Below are 16,450 nucleotides of genomic sequence, written 5' to 3'. Positions count from 1 at the left end.
TTGATGGCTTTCTGCTAGGGGATAGAGGTTACCCGTGCCAACCTAAACTTCTAACCCCTTACCCAGAACCTGAACAAGGCCCACAGCAGCGCTTTAATTTGGCACACAGCAGGACTAGAGCAAGGGTGGAGATGACCCTAGGCCTGTTGAAAGCACGTTTCCAGTGCCTACGTCACCTCAGGGTCACCCCTGAGAGGGCCTGCGACATCATTGTGGCATGTGTAGTTCTCCATAATATTGCCATATTAAGAGGGGAACAACACCCTGCCCTACACATACAAGACCCAGAGGAAGACCCCAACCACCCTCCAGATTTCCAGGATGGAAGGGTGGTCCGAGACCTTATATGCCACCATTCATTCTCAGATTGAATCAACCACCACCACAAGAAAAAAGATGAACGAAAAAAGAATCCCACAATGAATAAATTCAAGTCACAATTTATTTGGTCTTCCTTATTTCCTACAAAATGAAAAGCAACAGTCAGAATTCAATATTCATCCAAAACCTTTATAGAATTCACCAATCTCAATACACACCATACCTGTAGCTTGTGTTTCAGGATTTCAATTTCCAGATCTGACTTAAGGATCTGTCGATCCAAGTAAGACATCTCTTTGTCGGTCTTCTCAATTTGTTTAATGAGATGCAGTCTATACAACTCCTTAACTGGTAACTGAAAGTACAGTAATGTGGGGTTAAATCCTGTTCATCAACATGAATACCATAGAATAACACTCTGGCATTTACTGTACGTCACTGAACTGTGTTCATCAGTGCAGAGGAGTTTGATGGACCTTCCACCTCCTGCTCCTCCTCCTCCTGCGGCGGTTGTTCCTCCACACTCTGGAGGGGGGGGGGGGGGCAAGAATAGGTTAGTCGACACAATAATGTGAATGTGATTGTGAAGATTGTTTGACATGTACAAACATAAGATTACCTCTATAGGTCTGTCTGTGTAAGCAGACAGTGTGTCATCCTCTACATCCTGAGAAGATGAGCGCTTGGTTGAGCACACTTTATAATACTACCTGTGCTAATTTCTGGTGTGTTATGTAGGCTACTTACAACTGCCTGGGGGTCAGCTGTGACGGGATGGTCTAAAAGGACGATATTGCCATCAGAATCTGTTGAGACCAATGCAATGTTAAAATTATATATATAGATATATATATCTATATATATATAGATATATATATATAGATATATATATATATATATATATATATATATATAGATATATAGATATATATAGATATATATAGATATAGATATAGATAGATATAGATATAGATATAGATATATATAGATATAGATATATATATATATATATATATATATATATATATATATATATATATATATATATATATATATATATATATATATAGATATATATATATATAGATATATATATACATATATATATATATATATACATACATACATACATACATACACACACACACACACACACACATACATACATACATACATACATACATACATACACACACATACATACATACATACATACATACATACATACATACACACATACATACACACATACATACACACATACATACATACATACATACATACATACATACATACACACATACATACAGAGGGAAGCCTCTTACATTTTATGAAGGCACTTGTGTCCTGGGGAGTGACTGGCTCTGATGAACTCCCTGCAGGAATTCCCTCAGCCACCGGCCTTCCAGTGTTCAGACTCAGGGCCATCTCCTCAGCATTTGTCAGAGGTGGGGGTGCAGGGCCTCCCCCTGTTTTGCGAGCCTCTGCCTTCTTTCTGTTGGCTGAAGACAAATCAAATGACAGTGAACAATGGAAACAACATTAGATATGTATTGCTATGTAGATGTTTCATATGTCAAATATTGTCAACAAAGCCTACATCCATGACATGCTCACATTTGACCTGATTGAATTATGTTTTTATACTTCATTTTTAGCTGCTGCCATGTTCTTTTAATTCCTGCAGGATTGCATCTACATGAAAATGAAATCAGGCACATTGAATTAGATTAATGTAACAATTACTTTTTGGAAACACAATTTGCTAGCACTGCTTACTTTCTTAATCCCATATAAACCTATACCACTTGATCAATACAAGGGTAGTGTTGCAGCGTGTGTGTGCTGAGCGGGGTGCGAGTGCAGGTGCAGATTGGGGGGGTGAGCACGGAGCGGAGGTGTGTGCGTGGTATATATTGTGTGTTCGGAGGACGGAGCACTTAGTTAAATAAAGAGAAGGTGTCATTCCCAGAATAACTGCTTTGGAGTCATTCTTAATCCGCTCTGGAGGTTGAGGGTTTCCAACGGGAAGTGAACCCCGAAGGAGAATTCCCTTCGGCCCTGAAGGAAATCTCCCCTGCGCTTTTGACCACGGTCGGAAAGAAGAGAGAAAAGAAAGGAGAAGTCTTCGTGCAGCGAAAGGTTCAACAGTAGACAAAAGTTCACTTTTAAAAACACAATTGCATGTATTAATATGAAACTGACCAACGTTTGCAAGAGGGGAAGGTTAACAAAAAAGTCCTCGAAACATTACCAACGTTAAATGCAATCAGTCCACTCAGAATTGATTGACCTAACTCCGATCAGCTTCTCTGAAACAGAAAACTCAGAGTTGTTAATCTCTCGATTGACCAACTCAGAGTTCAAGTTTAACCTCAGAGTTGGTTGAACCTCCTTTCTGAAACAGGCCCCTGGTGTCATGTTTGTGCCGTATACCGGAAATTAATTTTGGGAAAATCTCACAAACAAAAGTCTTATTTTAAATTTGACTCAGAATCAGTATCAAGCCAGCAGTCTTCATCGTTTTAAACACATTAGGGATACAAATCATATTTGCTCTGTAGTCCCTCACTGCTCCAATGTTCTCTCCAAATTTAGCCTGCTTATGTGTGTATATGAGTGTGAAAGAAAGCTTCAACTGAATTCTGTCTTTAATCTTTTTCCTTTTTTAGTGCAGATCTTACTTCAGAGCAGTAAGTAGAAGCAATGAAAGTTCTCACCCCTCACCGCCAAGTAGTTGAGGCGCTGTACTGTTTACAAACGCTAGGGGGCAGCACCAATCGCTGTACTGTTTGCAAACGCTAGGGGGCAGCACCGATGTGATCTTCGGAGTTTCCAGCGCTGAAAGCCGAAGGGACTTCCTGTCAGTGCCCCTGTCTAAAGATGGCGGACACTTGCGGCCAAGTGTTGTTGGGATCAGGGCTCACCGTCCTCTCTCATCCTCTTATGTACATTAAAGTTCTCATCCAGGTAAGTCAATAGTCGCTAGTGGACATTTTACAACGATAGTTCCGGTCTCGGCTTTATGAGTGTCTTTAAATTCTCTTTAACTAAATGAGAAGAGACCGCCGGTCTCCAAATGTCTCCCATTCGCGATTCGATGGCTCGCGCAGCAGAAAATAAAAGTATAGGTTTCGGAAAGTACGTATGAAGTGGTTGTGATTAAAAATGTAATTTAAAAAAATGTCATGACGATCTGCAGGAGCGTTGGCGCCGCTCCCTCCCTGGTCCTGTTCCGTCCCCGTGACCTTCTGCTCCGTGCCGCTCGGCAGAGGAGGTTGGTCAGCTCGCGCGGGTGAGGTTCACCACTTCCTCCGAAACGCTGTAGACGAGAGCCGCTTAACGCTACCGGCCGCCTCGAGCTCACTATCATTTCACTTTTTTTAAAATGTAAAAGTAGAATGTTTTGAAAATCAGTTGAAGACTTCCAATCCACGGCGTCCTCGCGCTGAAGCTCCCGTGACTGGAACGTTCGGAGGACGTGACTCCTCCGCCGTTGACGGTCGAGTCATGACGGGCTTCCGCGCTGAGCTCTGCCGCGACCACCCGGAGGCGGGAAACGGAGGCCCGGGAGAACAGTCCTTTACCCTCTAACACATTTTTTTATCTAACAAAATTTCACGGCTTTTCTCAAATAAATGACCGTTGAAGGTTCCACCGTTACGTGATGACGTCATTTACGCCCGTGCTCTCCAACCTGAGTCCCCCTAAACATCAGGAAGCGACACAAAATCTCCTACCAGTTATTTATACGCAGGTGGGGACATCAACACCTGCTCTCTGACAGAAAGCTTGTTAGATAGATGACTTTATTAATCCCACAATGGGGAAATTCCATAATTAGAGAAGAAAAAAATAGAGAAGAAAAAAAAAACTTTCATATTTTTAAATGAGTTAGGCTGCTGGAAAACTTAATGCTTTGGGTCAAGTCTGCTAATTCCTGGCAATGCATCATCATTTCAGCCCTGAAAGTATCACTGAAGCTCTTCCATTGTCATGTCATGCAGGGAGTCTGATGAGTCTCTTCTTTAGTGTTGCACACCAGCCACTGCTGCGTTTCAGTGTCTCCATCCTAATTTCTGAAGCTGAAATCTGCTGCTGCAGCTCCAGATCTGCTGCTGCTGCTGGTTCTTTCCTCCATCCATCGTGTGTTTCTCTATTACATGCTGTCTCTGTGTTCCACACATGAACAGTATTTCTGCATGTCACTTGACTCAGTCAGCCCTAGTGTTGCTGTAGCCTCAATCTACTTCATTTTATTGGTGGATTTAGCTTCATTTTGTCATAACTTCATATACTTGCTGCATATAATGTGTTCCAAATTATTATGCAAATTGTGTTTAAGTTTGACAAGAAAAAAAATCTTTGTCCCTCAATTTAACTCATGGACGATTTTGTGTCTCGAGGCTCTTTGGATCACCGACATCTAGGGCTGCACGATATGAGGAAAACTCGCGATATGCGATATTTAAGATTAATATTGCGATAACAGTATAATTTGCGGTATATAAACAAATAACAAAATAAGCAAAAACATCATTCTCATTTAATTGCAACCATTTAAAAATTATACTCCAAATAACCCTCGTTGACATAGGAGACAAACAACTAACATAATAGTCCTCCATCCAATTGGTCAACAAGGTGAAGGCGTCCATCCGATTGATCAAATGCATAAATGGATTTATTTGATTCGTTAAATGCTTCAAGCTGTCTTAAGGCTGTATTAACACATTTAAGGTTTACAATTTATTGCGATTTTCACTGTCTTTTGCAATATGCATATTGCAGAGCTGGATATTGCGATAACTATAAATTTGCGGTATATTGTGCAGGCCTACCGACATCCATCTCAGACACCTGTGATAAATAGTTTGCCAGATAATCTGAAAAGTCTGAAACAGTTAAATGCCTTGGACTAGATATGAAAACCTTAGATATTTCAGGAAAACATATGCGTGATCATCATATTATTGAAATATTTGTGGCTGATTCCCAGGTTGGTGCAGATAAAGGCAGAATGAGGAAGGTTTCTGTCAGACAAATCCATGGGATTAAGAGAGCAGCAGCTGAAATACCATTACAAAGCAGCAAGCACATATTTGAAGCTGCTGGTGTGTCTGGAGTCCATCAAGGTGTAGGATCCTCCAGAGGCTGGCAGTTCAACGTAGACCTTCTATTCGGCCCCCATAAACAAGACTCACAAACAGAAACCACTGCAGTGGGCCCAGACATACATGAAGACTCATTTCCTAACAGTCTTGTTCACTGAGGAGTGCCGTGCAACCCTGGATGGTCCAGATAAATGGAGTAGTGGGTGGTTGGTGGATCTGCACCGTGTCCCATGTTAAGGAGGTGGTGGAGTCATGGTTTGGGACAGAATCATGGGGAGAGAGCTGGTTGGTCCCTGAAGGTGTGAAACTGGGTGGTGTTTCTGACTGAGGACTTTCTTCTGTGGTCCAAGAAGAATCGTGCTTAATGTAACAAACTCCTCTTCATGCATGACAGAGGTACTCCTCACGCTGCAAGGAATACCTCTGCATCGTTGGCTGCTATGGGCATAAAAGGTGGTCCCAGTCCTCTGACCTCCACGCCATTGACAACCTTTGGAGCATCCTCAAGTAAAATATTTCTGAGTGTGGAAGGCAGTTCACACCCAAACAGCAGCTCTGGGAGGCTATTCTGACATCCTGTAGAGAAATTCAAGCAGAAGCTCCCCAAAAATTCACAAGTTCAATGGATGCAACAGAATACAAAATAATTGTACATTACATCACATTATCAACAAGAGTGTAAAAGTAAAATGTATAAATAGGCCTGTCATCACTGCTTCATTGTAAAGACTACAGTAGAGGGAAATGAACAGATACAAACCACAAGATTAGCATGTAGAAGCGTGACACGGTTCCTGTTTGTGTTACCAGGTTGGACATGAGCCTCTGCCTCCCACCCTGGGTCGAAACCTGTTTGGCAGACAGGTTCAGCAGCTTCCCGGACTCTTTTCTTATGGTGAGTCCAAGTCTCTTGTGTTTGATGTTATTAGGACTTAAATTAGTGTCGCGTTTCCTCTGGGACCCCCACCCTGTATGTGTTGTTTCTTTCTTTGCTCTAACATGCCGGATTGACATACAGACCTGAAGGGAGCCAACACATTATAGAGGCTGGGATTACCCCCCTCTACAAACTTCAGTTATATGTAATAATTCATTATACTTGCAGGATCACATCAGTTTGTGTATTTACTGGGACACATTTTTAAACTGCTTCTGTTCACACAAGAAAAACCATGAATATGAGTTCCTCTGGGGATGTTCTAGCCTAGAGGCTGCTCCATTTTTACTGTTTGGTCAATATACAAACACATATTTGATCATCCCTACTTTGAAAGATCCAGATAATCAGAAGTACATTTTTTTTAATGGACCAAACAAAAATGAAAGCTTCTATTTTTTTTAAAAATGTACAGAATAGAAAAGCTCTGCAACGAGTGGCTGAAGCCGTGCGGAGGACTGTGGGCTGTAGGTGGCCTGCAGACCACCACCGAGATCTATGAAACCAGATCCAGGAAACGAGCCTCGCACATCCTAACAGATCCCACTCACACCCTCTGTTTTCCCCGCTCCCCTCAGGCAGGAGACTGCAGGACCACCAGACTGAGGAACAGTTCTTCCCAGAAGCAGTTAGACTGCTGAACTCTGGAAGATCATTGTAAAAAAATAAATAAATAAACCTCAACGCTAATTTCTGTGCAATAATAACATTCTCCTCTGTGCAAAACTCAAGAGGAATCATAATGTATCATATTGATATGTCTCTTACTTCCTGTCTTTCTCACTATAAGCGGCTGGCCCGGGACCAGAGACACAAATGTTGTTTTATCCCTGTGGTAAAACGACAACAAAGAATCCTGAATCATCTTAAATCTTGTGTTTGAAGATTTCCCACCATAGAAAGGCAGCAACTACTGTTGTGCTTACGGACTGGGTGGAGTAGGTATCACACATCTAGGTGTGGGACTTTAACTTTAGATAACTTGCACTTATCTACTTGCTTTCTCAGCATGTATTTGCAGTCCCTGGCTCCGCCCAAAACTCTGTTTTTTTTCCTTTTTCTTTTTTTTTTACCGTCAGTTTCCAGTTGACCTGCATTCATTGTGAGGTCAAGGGGTCGGTGCTGTAGCACAGGTCTGCGAGGCGGGTCAGTCACCCACAGGGGCAGTAGAGTGACAACGGTTACCAAAGAAACTCAAAATTCATATTTGGCTCCAGTTCAAAGTCATCACTGCTGGTTTGTTTTCTTATCTCTGGAGTCTGGCTCCAATATGTCTAAGTCCACATCATGGAAAAATGGGAGTTCTTTGGATTTGAAACAACAGCTGCAATCTATGATCCACATGATTGACGTTTACTATGGTTTTGCAAAAATGTTCAAGTATTTCCCAAATAAGTTTCAACCTATAATTCAAAGACTATACAACTTAGGTTTCATTGAATGTTTTTTCCATAAATGATTCATTCATTCATCCATCTTCTAAACCAGTGTTGGTCCCTTTCTGGGTCACGGGACTGCTGGAGCCTATCCCACCAACCCCTGGGCGAAAGCAGGGGACACCTTGGACAGCTCGCCAGTCTGTCACAGGGCCACAATCACACACCCATGCACTCTCACACTCACACCTAGGGACCATTTAGAGTGAGCAGTTAACCTATGAAGCATGTTTTTGGACGGCTGGACGAAGCCGGAGACCCCGGAGAGAACCCACACATGTACAGGGAGAACATGCAAACTCCACACAGAAAGGTCCCCCATTGGTGTTCTGGTTCAGGTCCACCAGCCGGGACTTGAACCGGGCCCTTCTTGCTGTGAGACAAGAGCGCGAACCACTGCCCCACAGTGCATAAATTATTGATACCTTTTTAAATTTGTGTAACTTTTATTTTCCTTTGTGTTTTAGCAAAACATATCGTAAAGATCGACGGGAAAGTCGGTCTCTTCAAAGGACTTGTTCCAAGGCTCTGTGCCAGCACCATTGGCACATTTGTGCACAGCAAAGTTGTGGAGGTACCCTTATTGTGTTACTTGTTCTGTTGAAGTGTAATGACCTAGACTTCATTACTGCCTTTTAGTCCCCTCCCACTTGGATGGACGTAATGGTTACAGTCTTCATGGCTTTTACATTAATGTAAAGCCTCAGTCACAACTTACAGGTGGATACGAGCAAATCTGTACACTGGTGGCCTGCACGGAATATCCAGGTGGTAGACCGCTCAGTGAGCCTGTAGAGAAAATGTTCATGCACATTTTTTCTACGGCCATCCTGGCAGGTCCTAGAGAACAACCTAAATCATGTAAGGGTGAAGGAAGTGAGATGCAGGCATGTTGTGTAGAGTTTTCACTTTTGTTACCTCCTCATATCCTGCAGACTGCACAAGCTGCCTATTAGGACTCTTCATGTGATAAGTGTGCGCTCCTTGTGTGCAGCCTGACTGTTGTGCTACGTACACACCAGCCAAAACGGGAACTCTTCAGCTGGCTTTCAACAGTGTTCACGGGGGACTGTCTCCACACGATACTAGTGCATGTTGGAAGCAGCTTGGTGTGAAAGGTCAAAGTGGTGTAAATCTGGTGAATCTGGCTGCAGGCTTTTCTTTCACAGCTTTGTGCCAATATATGAAAGATTGAGTTCCGACCGGAGACAAACTGCAATTATTAATTTCTCCTTCATGATCATTTTTCAAGTGATTGGTACTTCGGTGTTTTGAAAAGAACACCGCCCACCTTTCGCTGCCAAATCCAATTCCCTGGTGGGTCAAAGTTAAACTGGTTTAACTTTCAACATGCGTTGTACGTAGATCCCAAAAACAGACTTAAAATCTTGTGTAGTGATGTGTGAACGCGAGAGTTTTGAACAGGGAAACCAAAAAGGCACATATTGGCACATCTGCATAGACTTTTCATTGGAAGTGGTCACTTGAATGCCTGTTGCCAAGGCTGGTGTGAAGGTAGCTTTAGAAAATAGGAGATTGCACAGTCGGGGTGTGTAGGTTGTCTGAGCCTCAACCAAAAGCAACCTATGCGCTCTTACACAGCCCATGTGTGCAGCATTTGCAGGGGGGGTTAGGAAGGGGCCAGTACTCGCACCTTTTTAGTAGTAGAGAATCCTCCACACGTCAAAAGTGTGTGCAACTTGCATAAGCCTCATCCTTCTCTATACAATTACCACACGCACAGTGGTACATCCCATTTTCCTGCCATCCCTTAAGGTGGCCGTATGAGCCTCATGGGGACTGCAAAACACCTTAAGATGCAGCCCCCCTTTCTATGACCCCCCACACAACCCAAAAACCTGCAGCAGGTCAACCTCCTTACCTCATGTAGCTAAGGCTTTAATAAACATTGAGCTGAAGAGCAAGCTAGATTTTTTTCAGTGTGATAATAGTTCAGTAGTCTGTACTGAGTTCTTTTGACTTTTTTTTATTTATTTCTCGTTTCACAGAAATATCAGGACCAGGATAAATCTCAGGTGAGGATATATTTTGTTTAACTTAAAGATCAAATTAACTGTTCCTTAACCTTCTGACACTGGATCTTTATTAAAGAATTAAGATACATCAACACTGAGGCTCTGGTGTCGATGTACCTTGAATTATCAAACCGCTTCACCTGTTTATATAATTAAATACAGACCTCACTTCTGATTCTGACGTGGAGAAAAGCGGCTTTGCGCCAATGTGCAACACGTTAGGACCTAAACTTGTAACATATCAATGTCATACTAAGATATCTTTCACAACCAAGATTGGAGTCAATCGCTGGGGATTGTGTCAATTGTGTAAATGGTTAAGGGGTTGTGGTGGTTTGAAGAGCTTTTGCTATTTGCTGTTACCGGCGCCATTTCTGCCTTTATTCAGGACCAATTTCAGAAACACTTGGAGTAAATTGCGTATACTTATGTAGCGCTTTTCTACCTTGCTCGAAGGCCCAAAGCCCTTTCCAGTCACAGTCCCATTCACACACACACATTAACCGGAAACTTTAAAAGAACAAACTTCATGATGTGTTTTCAGAGTTGGGGTGGGGAACCATAAATGTCTCCTAAAACGCTTTTATCCAGCCCACCCAAAAATGTCAAACAAAATATTATGTAAGAAAGAAAACGCATAAAGACAATAAATATATTTTCTGTTCTCAGTGAGATTTTAGTATATTTTTCCGGATCAAGTTTAGAGTCGTTAAACACAACAGAAGTCCTGACATGTGATGACAGGTAGACGGAATGGCTCATTGAAAATGAGAAGTCGGTGCAGAATGTTGCTCTTTTCTTCATTCATAGTAGCTTGAAGTGTTTAATGAATCAAATAAACGACGACCAATCAAATGAATTCCTTTTATGTTAGCTGCTTGCCTGCTATGGAGGCATGTGTTAGTGTTAAAATGATGGATTAGTTGATTCTTGTTTTGTTCGTGTATCTGTAGTCATATTGTCATCGCAATATTGATCTCGGATACCGCACATGGCACGTTTTCCTCATATCGTGCAGCCCTGTTGAGGATCTATGACTATATATGCATTTTTAATTGATTTCATATTGATGTAAATTTTGCAGCTATTTATATTTTTTTATTTTTTTGTTCTTCTGGCCCTTTCTATTGTACATCCTGTTGCCATTCCAGAATAGAAATGTCCTCATTGTGGGAGTCAGAAATGTCCTAAAATATATAATATCCTTAAAACTAATGTCTGTGATGTCCAGGGTGTTGGTGAAAAACATGTGTCTGCGGAGGACTCCATGGAGCTTGTTGTTAAAGAGGTAAGATGGAAACTGCTGTGATCATCAAAACAGCGTCACGTCACTTAGAGATGAACCTCTAAAATGAAAAATTGATTCATGAAATTTGCATCTTTTTGTCTCAATTGGTTCCCTTCAGGAACAAACGGTCAAATCCAGATGTTGTGATTGTAATTGATAAAACAACTAAAACTACGGCCAGGAACATTCATAGGTGTTATTGCTTACAGCTGGGCCAGATGAAGCATGTATGCAATGACAAAAGGATGTCCCATTGACTGTATATGAGAGCTGGACTGAGTGACTCCTCCCCCCTTGCGTTCCAAACAGGAAGTAACCTTTGGTTCCAAGAAGCCAAATCCCATAAACTTCTATAGAGAAATAAACAGCTGTCACTCAGTCATTCTATTTGTCAGAATAACCATTCCTGATCCGATACCTTTTTAAACATGTTCATGATAATCCTCATTTTTGTAGTGATACAATTTCTTTGTCCCACGTTTTTCAAGCTATAAACTGACCAATCAGATGCCTCAGTAGAAGCATATGGGGCCCGCTGGCCCCCACTTCGAATGTTCAAAACCTTTGACACATTCTCAATACCCCTTCCTTTCAGTAGAAGGGATATGGACTTCTAACAAGCTCACTTCTGATTGGCGACAGTAGTTGTCGTAGAACCGTTAACCGATTGGGACCAGTCAATGTTTACTTACGTCGTCTGGCTCCAACATGGCAAAGTCCATATCATGGAAAAATGGCAACTGAATTGGCCTAATTTTGCTGGAGCAGGAGGAATGGAGGAAGTCACACTCGCTCATTCAAGTTTTCCTATACAGTCAATGGGAGGTCCCTGATAGACCACTAGGGAGACCCCACATGTTTGGGCTGTTTGACCTGAGTCCGTTTATTTAAAGTGAAGTTAAACTATTTAACATGGTAGTCGATGTAAAAATCCCTCCATCTGAAATCACCTCTAGTGTTTTCTCTGCCACATTCGTGAATCTATGATACTCACACGCGTGCAGGAGGGAACTGCTCCGTTGGCTTGGTTTCTTCTCATCTAGAGTTCCCGTTCATCACAGATGCTCCATGTTTTCCCTTCTGTCCTAACACTTCAATGTTGGTCTTTTCTTCAGACGACCAAGGAGATGATCGCCCGATCATGTGCTACGGTCATCACACATCCATTCCACGGTGTGTCAAGACTTCTTCTGATTGTGAAATGTTCAGTTGTTGGATGAGTGATGAAGCATCTTTACATGCCACCTTCTCTTGTCTTCTAGTCATCACTTTGCGATGTATGGTTCAGTTTATTGGAAGGGAGACAAAATATAGGTATGGCTTCTGTCTTTTATGCTAAAAAGATATTTTTTCAAAAATACATTTGACATTTTTCTGTTTTTAGTGGTGTGTTTGATTCCATCGTCACAATCTACAGAGAAGAAGGCATCTTGGGATTCTTTGCGTAAGTAGACTGAAGAAAGGATATGATGTATTTTGGATCTTCAGCCCCTTTTAGCTTAAAAATCTTGACTGGCATTCTGGCAACTAAGACAGTTTTAAAAAAAAAGTAACTGGAGCAAATGGTTCCAATGGTTTCCAGTTGTTTGAACTTTTCCTAATTCATCTGCCAAAGCCATGAAGCCCCCTGGGATGCATTTACTTTAGTGATCATCATTCCCAGTTCCATGGTTTTGGCAGATCAATGTGTAACGCTTTCTCCCCAGGGGTTTGATCCCTCGTCTACTGGGAGATGTCCTTTCTCTGTGGATTTGTAACATGCTGGCTCATCTAATCAACACCTACGCCATCGACGACTCGGTACGTCCCCTCTGTCAATCTGTTCCATGCTTTTGAAAAGGGTAAGAACGTACGGTAACCCTTGTCATGAGGGCTAACTTGCAGGAATGGTCTTACTAGCCTTTAGAAGGTATGCTTGATGTGAGTCATGTCTGATCTACTTATGTCATCAGCCTGAAATCCCAGTCATCATTTTTGTGACTTCTACTGCTGATAATATGTTGTTGACCAGTGCTTGCTCTGCAAGATGCGGAAACTGGCTGTTCTCTAGCTCCTAACCTTTGTAGATGACCCTCAGCAAGGAAGCTGGCCGCTCACCAAACTGAAAATAAACAGACACGAAAAGCAAGTATTGCTCCTGCGCAGTATCTTAGCTGATCCTAGCACTGTACTTTTCTGGACTGAGAGGTCTGAGGTTTTTCCAGGTATCTGTTGTAGCCACTCCTCCAGCTTGGGGGTTACTGCCCCGAGTGCTCCAATTACCACAGGCACCACTGTCACCTTCACTTTCCATGCTTTCTCCAGTTCTTCTCTAACTCCCTGGTATTTCTCCAGTTTCTCATGTTCCTTCTTCCTGATGTTCCCATTGCTTGGCACTGCCACATCCACCACAACGGCTTTCCTCTGTTCTTTATCCACCACTACAATGTTTCGTTGGTTCTCCATTACCATCCTATCAGTCTGGATCTGGAAGTCCTACAGGATATTTGCTGTCTCGTTCTCTATCACCTTCGGAGGTGTTTCCCATTTTGATCTTGGGGTTTCCAGTTCATATTCTGCACACATTTTCCTGCATATTATTCCAGCCACTTGATTGAGGCTCTCCATGTATGCTTTACCTGCCAGCATCTTACACCCTGCAGTTATGTGCTGGATTGTTTCAGGCACCTCTTTGCACAGCCTACACCTTGGGTCTTGTCTGGTGTGGTAGATCTGAGCCTCTATTGCTCTGGTGCTCAGGGCTTGTTCCTGAGCTGCCAGGATGAGTGCTTCAGTGCTGTCCTGCACAGTAAGAGTACACAAATATTTTAAAGGAGGCAGCTTTGTCGTGCGTATTATTATTGTTAGTAAGAGGTAATAAAATGAATTGGTTGAAATGTCAGCTGTGTCACTGATCATAACAAACCTGTGGCTTAAATATCTGACATTCTGCTGTAAAAACCTCACGGCATCTAACTCAGGGTTGAATCTGTCTGAACAAGTAAATCTTCCTTTGTTTTCATCTAATATCAACAGTTCCTTTAGGCTTTCAAACATTTCTTCCTCATTTATGAAAATGTTTTGTCACAGTTGCCCAAGTACTCTACAGACCCCTAAAGATTCAAAAATGTCTTCCATTAGTCTGAGATGACGGGAGCTGAGGTCTCAGTGAGAATTCCTCTGCAGTCGACATGACGGCAGATGCTGATTGATCGGTTCGTTTTGGAGCCTTGAAAATCTGTCTGTGGTCCATCCTGTGGGCTGCAAAAACCCTTGAAACAACTCTGTGCTTCAAGGGTTTTGACAGTCCTTTCCTGGTTTCTGTTAATTTGCAGATGAATCACAAAGGAGAAATAAAGAACTGCTCTCAAGCTGGGACTGGGGTGAGCAGAACAACATTAGATCTGCCCCGCTGTCTTCCCCTGGTGGAGTCTGATCCGTCTTCCTTTGTCTTTCTTCCAGTTCCTTGCGAGTATGCTTACGTACCCATTTGTCCTGGTGTCCAACCTCATGGCCATCAATAACTGCGGGTGAGTTTCGCAATGGCTGGCCGCGCTGCAGCTCGCTGTTGTGTCATGGCTCTGACGTTTGTGCTGTCCTAACAGACTCGCTGGAGGCCTGCCTCCCTATGCATCCATTTATCCCAGCTGGGTGGACTGCTGGAGGCACCTGAGCCGAGAGGTAAGTCTGAAAAAGTAAACGCCCATCACATGACCACAGCCTACAGGCAGTTCCTTGGGTAACCTGTGGCAACGTAAAGCAGTTTGCTTCATAAAGCTGAGAGGATCTTACGGATAAACTAACTGGTAAACCGTGCACATACAGTGCTAAATGCTGGACTCGTAGCTTCTGTTTGCAGGCGGGGGAGGGTGCTTTGTTACGTTGTGCTTCGGACCGCAGTCCGTAACGCTTTTCTGCGTGAGCGAGCTGCCGGACTCAGAAGTGTCTCCCTAGAGATTTGTATCTCCAGACAGAGGACGGACTTTGGGGCGGGCGGAAGCAGCTTTGGAATGAACATTCCTGAGTAACCGTGCAAACAATCATGTGAATTTGTGTTACCAGTCGGGTCCAGACAAAATAAAGGTTGATGTTATTCCAGTTTTACTTCATCCACGGCTAAATGTTGTTAGCATGTATTAACCTAATCTTAACGTTAAGTTTGGCCAAGTATGAAGCACTGGGCGTACAGACTAAAAAAAACTATACCCAAACACGCACTTAATAATAATCATAACAATAATTAAAGCCCATTTAGAAGATCATCTTGCTCAATGTCGGACCCTTGTTTACAACTGACTCCTAATTTCTTCTTCTGTGGTTGTTTGGGGGGGCCTGCGACTAATGATGACGTCCTACTATTTGATTGACTGTAGGGTTGTCCGATGACATGTAACATAGTGATTGGTATGGATAAATCACGGTACGACCATTCCAAAGCCGCCTCCGTCCGCTCCACAGTCCGTCCTCTGTCTGGAGATACAAATCTCCCGGGAGACACTTCTGAGTACGGCAGCTCGCTAACGCAGAACAGCGTGACGGACTGCGGTCCGAAGCCTCTTCCGGAGCGGACACGACAAAGCATCCTCCCCCGCCTGCAAACAGTAGCTTCCCTAACAGCCACGGCTTGTTTTCTCCATATCCTGTGACTGAAGTCTACAGATGCTTGGAGATCCTCTCTCAGAAAGCTTTAATGAATGTGTTGATTGAAGCATGGTCCCCCTCTGCTATGAAGCTTTTTGTCTGTTCATTCAAATTTTTAGGGGTCACATGTTCTCTTTTTTTCATTGCAGGGCAACATGAGCAGAGGCAATAGCTTATTTTTCCGGAAACTTCCAGCAGGCAAGATGTATGCAATTGAACAGAAGAGGTTTTTTTAAAGCTCAACAAAGTTGAGCTGATAACGGAGGAGGTTCATGCCTGAGCTTTGGGTTGGACAGCTGGTTCTTCATCTCTTTTCTTTTGGTATGCTCTCATTTTACGCTGAAACATAAACTGATACACTAACGCTGTAGAGGGGGCAGACGTCTGGGTTTTTACAGATCACAGGGACCCCCTCCCCCTCTAGCCCTGCTCTTATAGACATGGTGATGTGACTTTGTCGTCATGATTGAGTGTTGGAACCATCTACTGTCTGTTTCTGGACATGTGTATCATTACAAAAGTTCTTCTGTTAGATGATTTTCTTGTTGATTGTTTGGCTGGTTGTTGACGGTCTAGCTCTCTGTTGGGAGTTTCTGTGATGAAGGGGCGTTTTTGATGAAGATGAATATGTGAATATGCAGGGCTCGGTGGGGACATGTATTGCCATTCTGACTCGAATAAAACTAAATTTTTATGGT

General features: G+C 42.8%; 2 protein-coding genes across 2 annotated transcripts; one reads left to right on the top strand and one right to left on the bottom strand.

Annotated features, from left to right (window-relative positions):
* Positions 1-424: 424 nt before the first annotated feature.
* LOC144990918 (uncharacterized) lies at positions 425-3,240 on the bottom strand. The gene is made up of 8 exons (XM_078944169.1): positions 3,042-3,240; positions 1,946-2,016; positions 1,647-1,823; positions 1,069-1,127; positions 941-988; positions 766-846; positions 545-676; positions 425-462 (listed from the first exon to the last, which is right to left on the bottom strand). Exons 2-8 carry the CDS (start codon positions 1,971-1,973, stop codon positions 442-444), a joined length of 546 nt encoding a protein of 181 aa, XP_078800295.1. The 5' UTR covers positions 1,974-2,016; positions 3,042-3,240; the 3' UTR covers positions 425-441.
* mtch2 (mitochondrial carrier homolog 2) lies at positions 3,136-16,450 on the top strand. The gene is made up of 13 exons (XM_004066801.5): positions 3,136-3,291; positions 6,246-6,330; positions 8,276-8,382; positions 9,818-9,844; positions 11,076-11,132; positions 12,248-12,305; positions 12,395-12,446; positions 12,517-12,576; positions 12,839-12,932; positions 14,447-14,494; positions 14,574-14,641; positions 14,717-14,792; positions 15,902-16,450. Exons 1-13 carry the CDS (start codon positions 3,205-3,207, stop codon positions 15,986-15,988), a joined length of 906 nt encoding a protein of 301 aa, XP_004066849.1. The 5' UTR covers positions 3,136-3,204; the 3' UTR covers positions 15,989-16,450.

This window comes from Oryzias latipes, chromosome 3 (assembly GCF_053564925.1).
Source record: "Oryzias latipes strain Hd-rR chromosome 3, Olatipes_Hd-rR_3.1".
Classification (NCBI taxonomy): Eukaryota; Metazoa; Chordata; class Actinopteri; order Beloniformes; family Adrianichthyidae; genus Oryzias; species Oryzias latipes.
Note: the sequence above shows the minus strand (reverse complement) of the source record. Positions and strands in the feature narration are given on the sequence as shown.